General features: G+C 40.3%; 1 protein-coding gene across 8 annotated transcripts in view; it reads left to right on the top strand.

Annotated features, from left to right (window-relative positions):
- Window positions 1-5,256: 5,256 nt before the first annotated feature.
- LOC106604646 (transcription factor COE3) overlaps window positions 5,257-9,979 on the top strand; it is a 100,200-nt gene continuing 95,477 nt past the window's right edge. For 3 of the 8 annotated variants that reach the window (XM_014199492.2, XM_014199491.2, XM_014199489.2), the window contains exon 1: window positions 5,258-5,994. In XM_014199492.2, coding sequence (XP_014054967.1) covers window positions 5,861-5,994 — 134 coding nt within the window. In that variant the 5' untranslated portion in view covers window positions 5,258-5,860. Of the gene's footprint in view, window positions 5,995-9,979 lie in introns of all 8 variants that reach the window. The other 5 variants (XM_014199494.2, XM_014199493.2, XM_014199490.2 and 2 more) reach the window with 4 other exon arrangements.

Below are 9,979 nucleotides of genomic sequence, written 5' to 3'. Positions count from 1 at the left end.
TGCATACCATTATGGAGTATACACATTAAAGAGAACCAGGCAAGAGAATGCACATTAATATGATACTATACAATAAATTATATATTTATGTTTTATCTACAGGGTTGGCTGAGTCATTCTCCTCTTGCCTGGTTGCAGTGAAGGACTGTGCAAAGCCTGAAAGGAAGAAAGAGGAGCTCTGAGTAGGATTTGGTCTCACATGTCCGTTGTCCTACTTTATGGGGGAAGTTAATAACTGTGTGGATAGTGTCTAAGGAAATGTACTAACATTGCTATAATGGCATGTACACTCCAAAATGTTGACTTCATTCAATGCTGATTCCAAACTAGAAGTTGCTTCTTTGTCTGGCCACTAGATGGTGGCCTGTACCTTTTCATAATTCAAAATAAAAAAACTGTTTTATAAGTAAGAATAAGTGAGAATAGGATGTACCTTTCTAAATGGTAAATCAGTGGCTCCCAAACCTTTCTGCTGTGGAGACCTACCAAAAGCTGTCATATTTTTCTAGTAACACCACAAATAAAGTCAACCTATATTAATTGTCACAAACCTGCTCTCCTTCCTCTCTGTCCATATATATGGCTCTGGTTTGGTCAACCAAGACGATGTCAGTTAGACTTCAGAGTGCTGGGATGGTAGGGCTTGGCCCCTTGGTGTGGAGGTGTTTAGGGGTTAAATACAGGCATCGTGTTGGAATTAGGGTCCTGACAGTGCAGTGTAGGGGTGCTGTGAGTTTCTAGGAGAGGGAGTAAATGGCTTAAAGAAGTGTTCCTAAATCAGGGTCCATCGGGATGTGCACTTATTTGTTCTAACCGAGCACTAACACAGCCTTGATTAGTTGAATCAAGTGTTTTCATGGAGTTCCCTCATTTAGGAACACTGCAGCATAAAATATTGGAGGATTTGAGAATATCTTTTTCACATGGAAGTGAAAAAGCTCTGCAATTAGTGTGCTGTCCAGGGGATTTACTTGTACATCAAGCTGCCTCACACCACAGAAGCAGCAGATAAACTGTCCTATGGTTTGGACAAGGAGGAGCAAACTAGGGATTTGTTACAGGTTCAAGTGTAGTCTTTTTTTGAATCTGTTCCTGTAGACAATATTTTATGATTGTTTTTACTTTGAAATAGTAAATACTATATCTGTACAAGTGCTATATCTTTGTGGATATGTTGTGTTTGCTTATGAAATAAAGATGACAATAATATACTGAACAAAAATATAATCGCAACGTGAAGTTGCTTGAGGTGCTTAAAGTACTTGCATTTGGCACTCAGAAATTCAAGTACTGGAATACTTTGAAAATGTTACATTTTCTCAAGTTGGTACTTAAAAAGTACTTGAATTAAAATGAGAAGAGAACCGATAATGATCAGATATGTTTATTTCCTCGCGTGTTTTGCGCAGTGTTGCCATGGCAGATCGGTCATTCCACCCACACTGCCACTCAGTCAGGCAGGTACAGAACCGACTGATTAGGCGCCGCCAAACGTCACATCGATTGCTAAAATGCCAGGCAAATGTACATTCAACCCTGTCTTTTATGCGAATGGAATATTTCTAGGAGCTTTTATTTCAGCTCATGAACAATGGGACCAACACTTTACATGTTGCCTTTTATATTTTTGTTCTGTATAGTTTACCCAACTTTTTTCTGGACATAACCAACCCACACCGTTTAAGAGCCAATTTATGCTTGATCTGAAAATGTGGTCGGAGCGTGGTATGGATGGTGTGACGCAATCACGCAGCCCCCGGAGGCACGCAGGGGCCAAATTGAGCTCAGGAGGCATCGCGGTGAATTTGACTTGCCACTGTCTGTAGAACCCTGGAAGTGTAGGTCTCATGTTTCATGAGCTGAAATAAAAGATCACAGAAATGTTCCATATGCACAAAAGCATATTTCTCTCAAATGTTGTGCACAAATGTGTTTACATCCCTGTTAGTGAGCATTTCTCCTTTGCCAAGATAATCCATCCATCTGATAGGTGTGGCATATCAAGAAGCCTTGTGCTGGGGAAAATAAAAGGCCACTCTAAAATGTGCAGTTTTGTCACACAACACAATGCCACAGATGTCTCAAGTTTTGAGGGAGCATGCAAATGGAAGCTGACTGCAGGAATGTCCACCAGAGCTGTTGCCAGAGAATTGAATGTTCATTTCTCTACCATGGCGTCGTGTGGGCGAGCGGTTTGCTGATGTCAACGTTGTGAACAGAGTGCCCCATGGTGGCGGTGGGGTTATGGTATGGCCAGCATAAGCTACGGACAACGAACACATTGGCATTTTATCGATGGCAAATTGAATGCACAGAGATACCATGACGAGATCCTGAGGCCCATTGTCATGTGATTCATCTGCCGAAATGACCTCATGTTTCAGCATGATAATTCAGGGCCCGATGTTGCAAAGGTCTGTACACAACTCCTGGAAGCTGAAAATGTCCCAGTTCTTCCATCTCCTGCATACTCACCAGACATGTCACCCATTAAGCTTGTTTGGGATGCTTTGGATCGAGTTCCGGTTCCTGCCAATATCCAGAAACTTGCACAGCCATTGAAGAGGAATGGGGCCACATTCCACAGGCCACAATCAACAGCCTGATCAACTCTATGCGAATGACATGTGTCTCACTGAATGAGGCAATTGGTGGTCAAACCAGATACAGACTGGTTTCATGATCCACGCCCCTACTTTTTTAAAACTTATCTGTGACCAACAGATTTCTATCTTTATTCCCAGTCATGTGAAATCCATAGATCAGGGCCTAATTAATTTATTTCAATTGACTGATTTCCTGATATGAACTGTATCTCAGTAAAATCTTTGAAATGATTACATGTTGCGTTTATATTTTTGTTCAGTGTACGTTGATTCACGCCCCAGTGTACGTCTTCCACTGCTAACACACGTAGCAACCCATGACCACTAGATGACAGCAATCGTCAGCTGAATGGCACACTGAAAAAAAAATCAAGGACAGTGATCAGTGAATTTTCTGTGAAGTACTCTTTCTATCTAACATTGAAATAGAAAGCATCTGCACACATGACTAAACAAAGGATGGATGTCATTATTTTATGAAATAATAGGCTATAGTTTGTTCTCCGTCAGCTTTTACAGTTTTACCACAAGGCTTAAGCCACGCACTCAATTTGAGTGTTTTGTATGAATTTGTAAATATTTTGGAGAAAAAAAATGACAACAAAAAACGTGCTGAAATCCAGTATGTAGTTCCCTTACATTAATTTACAGTAGCCTACACGAGACAAACAAAAATACACAAGGCCTACACATTTCCACTGGAATGATGTGTATGGTACTAATTGAACCAAGAGCCAGCTTCTGTGAAGACATTGCTTATTATTGATGATGATACATAAGGTTAGGCTATGCGAACGATGGTTGCCTACTATCCCTTGGCTGTAGACCACCGCCCAGTCGGAGTTTCAGATTGTCTCCGCTGAGTGTTTTGTGGCCCGCTGACTTTCCAGTCTGGCCTTGTAGACCGCCTTGTTGACGGTCTCTAGAAAGTGCAATTAAAATATGCATGTTGTAAAACCTTTTATGTTGTCATTTTGTCTCAAGAGTTATCTCCGCAGAACGTTGCCAACCCACGAATTTATACCCATCTTCTCTCCCTTGAGACTGGACTTTCACATGAGTTATTTCGCAGCACACACTTTTTTCCGTAAAGTACCATAAATAAAAAAGAGCGAATGCATAAGCGTCGGTGACTGTATTGAGGTTATTTTAATCCTATAGGCTACATCGAACACAGAAATAAAACGGATGGAAAAATTATTTATTTTACACCAATTGTATAAACAAACGTTTTGTTGGTTAATCATTAACTTAATATTGTTTTGGTTATGTTACAAAATACCCAAATAATGATAAAGATAAATACGTTGTACTATTATTATTCAAATTATACCTGTAATTATAACAATTCGTTCAATTAACAAGAAAAACGTAGGAATATCTTTATTGAAGAACATATTAATACAAGATTTTATTATTGCAATAATATAACTTGAGATAATATGATAGTGTCTATTGTTGTAAGATGAATGACCAGGTAAGCCTAATTACTTCTAAAATGAATATTGTAGTCAACATATTCCGCGATTTAAGTATTACCGAATTAATTTGCTTGTAGAGAAATATGAATATTGACTATCCAGACGTTAGGTTTACGTATCTCCTGAATACATTTTGGTCTCCTAAGTTAAGAGGCTAACGTTCTATAAATATTTAATTGTGGTTGCTTTGGAAGATTCCTAATTAACGAAATTCGAGTTGTTGTGGTATAAAAGTAGGCTAGACTACTGCGTTAACGGAACTGTCAAATTACTTGAAACAATGCCATTTATAAGAGTTACTATTATATATAATAATTATAATTATTAATTATTTTGAGTGTGCATTATTATTATTATTATTAATTATTATTCGGCTGCTGTGATTTATTGTATTACAATTACTGGACGCAAAGGGTCTCAAGGACAGCCGCTCTCAAATATCTTTGTACACATTCACAAACTACCATTCAAGTGATATATTGACAAGCAAAGCATTATTGCGAAAAATGACCTACACTATTCAGAATCAAAACCGCCAAGAAAGACACAGGCAAAATGTTTATGCGGTCCATCATGAGCTTTTAACAAATATTCAATCATCTCGAAATATTATTGAATGGGTGTGTGTGCGCGCGCGCGCGCATACGTGTGAGTGCGTGCGGTGTGAAGTGTTCGTGCGCGCACGAATGAAATTGTGTGGCACGATAAATTAGGTCCTCTGATCATGTTGACGAAGTGTTTTGCTCCTCACAAACATAATGAAGCCTATTCAGTCCAATGCCACAACAAGGATACAGTGAACCTAACATCAACCACAGCCTACGACAGGATCAATGCTTTGAAATGAGAGGTCAGCTTTATGCCTTTATGAGCCAATTCAAAAGTAGGGCAACATGCAAATAGCCCGATTAATCTGGTAGGGCAATTCTACACTTATTGTGTCCACGCGCACAGCCCAGCAAAATTGTGCAATGGGTAAACACGCCGAAAGCTTTTGCCGCGAATTCAAAAAATGACGTCATGGATGACCTACGCCAATGAGAAGCCAGATCTGCGATTGACGCGTAAATGATTTTTCCTTATAAGGACTAGTCTCCGCCCTTGTCAAATCCATGCCTGTCGTCATCACCCCCACCCCCCATCCCCCATCCCCTGAGAGCGCTAGAGCCTCCGAACCCGAGAGAAGGTGCGCTCCGCTGGGACAGAGGAAGGATAAAGAGACTGGGAGGGAGGGAATGAGATTTCTTGGTACCCAATCCCCCTTTTCCCCTGGGAGAGCAAATCTTCCATGGTCCGTCCCTCCCTCTTGTTTGGTAATCATTTCATTTTACTCCTTTTTGAAGCACTCGCTTGTTTTATCCCACTTTTCATTTCACAATCCGGTGCGCGTATGTTCGCCTTCTGATCAACTTCGACATCTCCCCTCTCTTTCCTCACGACGAAAAGGTCTCCTAGATCCCGGCTGATTATTTTCCTTTGAGATGCTTAACTGTTCTAACACTCGCCCTCTCTCCACCCTCTTTTAACTTCAGACCGTTAAGCTTGAGCGAACTGAACTGAGGTTGGAATTTAAAATAAAGCGGAAAACCCAAAGGGATACGACGCTCGTCTTTGGATAAGGACCGCTATCGCTTTCCCCCTTGTTGTACTTTGGGGATAGATTCTTCCCATTTCAGTTGCTCGTCGTTAATCCAGGTGGCCTTGCTTTGAGTGAACAGGAGGATTATTTAGCGTGATTTGGTAAAAAGAGAGAGATCCCAGAAGGTTACTTTCATGTTCTCCATCCAGGACAGCCTCCCGCGGGGAGCCTTGACCATGAAAGAGGAACCGCTCACGAGTGGCATGACACCGGTCCGCTCTTGGATGCAGAGCGCGGGGATATTGGACGCGAACACAGCAGCACAAAGGTAAACATAAACTAGATATGCACATATGATAATCGCTGGACATGATGCTGACAGTTCGGTGCAGTTTGCCGGACAACATAGGCTACACTCGTACGAGTGTAAACCATCGGTAAAGACGCAAATATTATGCATTTAAAGTAGCCTACTGTATCCTGCACCTATTCGCAAAATAGCTCTTTAGACTTGGTGTCCCAATACTTGTTAAACACGTACCATGTGTAAATAGCCTGTAGCATCTCTAGGAGTGTAGAATGGAATGGAGGACATTGATCAAGATGCGCTTTGACAATGAGACCTTGCATCATTTTGTACAATAGACCATGACCCTTCAGTCAACACCTAGATTAATGGATATCTGTAACCGTAATTTATACCTCCCCTCATGTGACAAATGGGCTAACTGTTTGCTCCGCGTTCAATTTCAGGCACTCAGGCACTGGTTGACAGTAAGGTGGCGCATGTCAGCTATATGGCTGAGTGAGCTCCAAGAAATGTGCTGTTACTGAAAACTCTTGACTCTGATTAGCAAATAACTCAAACTTTACAATGTACATGTGCCATCTAATAGAACGTCGCCATACTGTATCTCCCGCGCATGCGTGGAATAATGTAAAACACAATTTTCACTTATACTAAGTGTTGGCTAAACAATAAGAGCACCTCGAAGTGTTTGCAGCTGTCCCACATGCAGAAGTTGGTTTGTGAAAGAAAGGCTTACAGAAAGAATCGCCAACATCATAGGCTGCAAGGTTTTGTGATGATAACGTGGATGTCCATGTAGGCTATTAATAACTTAGAATGTCATTCTCAGATGTATATCTGATCTATGCGTAAAGCTGCATGCATTAAAATATTAGACAAATCGTTGGCCCAAATTATAAGTCGTATAAGCAATGTTATCAAACCAGCTTATTTGATCTCATTTTAAAGTATAGGCTACCCGGACACATTCAATTGAATATGACTCATTTTGGCTATAAGATAAACCGTGTCTGTGTATCCTGCAGTTGTGACCCTGTTTATCTCTTATGGACGTACGTGCGCTTTTGTAAGTTATGGACGTGAATGAAGATTGATAATATGTTAACAGGTAGGCCTACCACACAATAAGAATTGTTTTAATTCTGTATTAATTAAGCTAGGCCTATCTACAAGTGTTGTTTTAAGGTGATCAAAAGTAGAATTCAATTAAATGCATAGTTTTAAGATCTTAATAAATACAATTGATTATTTTCTAATTAAAATTATTTCATAATTAAACGTGAATTTATTAAATCTTGAATTATTGAACAGTATTTGGTGCAAAAACACAAAAAGCATGGTGTGTATAATATTAATAATACGTGATAAGCTATATATCGCCGAGAAATATTGATGACGTGAGTGTTGGCGAGAAATTGATTGGCATCACTCAAAGTGTTAAAATAAATGACTTCAACTGAACTGAAATAATGTAGAGCAGGTAAATGCCTACACTTCTTTAAATCGGATAATAATTCTATACAGGCACACTGACAAATTACTTTCGATTTTAACGCTTGTGTGAAAACCTTTTACCAGTACCATCCAAAGTTGTCATCACGGAACAAATTGTCACTACAAGCATGCCCTGACCCCTGCATTAATACATACAGCAACGTCTAGAACATATTATGAGACCTGTGTTTATGATGTCTATTGATAATAACAATTTTATACACTATTAAAATGTAACAAAACTGTAGCCCCTCACTCGAGGTTAATGTTTGGGTGTCGGTTGTTGGCATCGGAAATATGTTATGATGCCCGGCGTGCACATTGCCGACAGTAAGTCATATCTGATTGCCTGAACTATAAAAAACAACACAAAAAGGGTAACAAGAGCAAGCATATCCTACTGTAGCCTACGTTTACCACCTTACATGCTCAAAAGGCTATTCGTTTCTTAATGCATTTTGAGCAGGCAAAATGAAACTACCAAACAGTCTCGGAGTTAGAGTATCGTTTAAGTGACACCCAGTCCATCAGGATGCCGGAAGTGGTGGTGTGGTGTCATGTTAGACCACATCAGCACGTTTCAAATGAAACAAGAGGTCAAGAAGTTAAGCATTTCATGAGCTAGGATGAAGACGTTTTTCCTGTGTTAGTTGTCATTCTGTCGCACACACGTCCACCCGGGAGTTCAAGTCCGATAAGCGGGTCAATTGACACGTCCGGTGCTCGCGGGTGAGCGCGTCGACACCATGTCGTTTAATCTGGTTTTCTTACGGTGTCAATACATTTGTGAGTCCACAAACTGTCTTTCATGCGTTCACAATTTCCCTTTATTTATTTGGAGGGAAAAATAGACCTGTCTGCTGGATATCCGTCCACATAGCATGTCAGTTTTAACAGTTGGTGTGCTCTGAATACTGCTTCCCATTATGCTTAATTGAACTGAAACGCATTAAACTCATGTGTCACACATTTATCATGTAACACAAAGAGAATTCGTACTTGAATATTACTGTCAGGTGATCAACAGTATAAAGGCTATTATTGATCAGTACTGGTTGACAGTTGCAGTAATTTGCCAAGTGTAGCTACATTGACATTTGCATGAACTGTTATTGGCTATATGGTGATAACTTATTTGATAGTGTTAAAGTGCATCACTTTATATTCTAGAAAATATTTTAAAAAATGTCAAATGCACACTTATCTAGATTAAGATATTGCAAAAATAAGACAGGTGGCTATTAGTAGTGGCAGTACATTCATGTGTTATTACACTGGATATGACATTGTTGGCAGAAACTATTTGAATTGTGTTCAATAATCATTATCTGAGACCATTCGCTCTAAGATTTTATAATATTTCGTATTTTCTTTTTAAAGCAATTAGTCAGATATTTCTCCTTCCCAGTGCGTAACAAGATTATGCATAGATCACCAGACAACATGTTATTTTATGTGTAATGACATGAACATTTTCATTTAAACGAGGCTACGTCTCTTGGTTTGGATGATTGTGCTTTACGACTTCCCATTGCAATGCAATGTGTCTGTGTCATTTTGCCATGTAAATTCCTGAGTAAGTATTTAACTCTCATGGACAAGTACTCTGAAGTCTAGCCGTCAACACTTCTATAGACGAAGCTCCGCCCATTCGAGGTCTGACATGTTGAGAGTTACCCATACCCAACGTATACCATGCAAACAAAAAGTTTGATAAAACAACACATTCACCAAAACTCATTTGAGGGGCAATGCCCAAACAGTGAGTTTCTGTATGTCAAGTTACACTGCAGTAAGTAGTTGTACTTGTGCGTGTAGGTCAAGTAGATTTTTAGGGGGTAAGGGAAAAGTACTCTGGAGAGCCTCTGGCCTTCTCTGGGTTCTGGAACTGTACTGTACATTCTAGATTTGCTTGTGACACAGTGTTGAAAAAAAACGGAACTGGAGACTAATAGTTTTGTTTAGCGCTCGGATGTGGTCGCGGATAGATCTGATATGGATAGTAAAGTGGCATTGCTGATTGAATGCGTAAATGGGTCACTTTTAGAGACACTCCCCTAGCCTATGCCCACCGCAACGGCCTCTCCCGATCTATCTCCCAAAACAGCCATTCCACTGAAACGGGGAGAAGAGGGGTGTGTGTGTGTGTGACTAAGTGGACTGCACAACTGGGGAACAGATTTCACTTGACCCTCCCCAGTTGCCACTGTAAAATCGAGCAAAGTGAATTATGTTGACCCTGTCTTTGTCTGCTAAGAGGAGGGGGGAACTTAATAAAGTGCAGGTTCCCAAGCTTAGTGGAAGACTGAGTGTTTAGTGTTCAGTGTGAGCGACCGGGGAGACTGATAGCCCAGGATTCTATATCCAGAGCTCAATCCGTCACTGCCTCAATCATTACCAGTCACCGGACTCAGAATATGGAGACAATACTTCCCATTGGCCCCAGGCATATGGGAAGGAGAAGCACATTTGTACAGACAGACATATTTGTCCTGGGTGGCAGTCATTC

This window comes from Salmo salar, chromosome ssa05, assembly GCF_905237065.1.
Source record: "Salmo salar chromosome ssa05, Ssal_v3.1, whole genome shotgun sequence".
Classification (NCBI taxonomy): Eukaryota; Metazoa; Chordata; class Actinopteri; order Salmoniformes; family Salmonidae; genus Salmo; species Salmo salar.
Note: the sequence above shows the minus strand (reverse complement) of the source record. Positions and strands in the feature narration are given on the sequence as shown.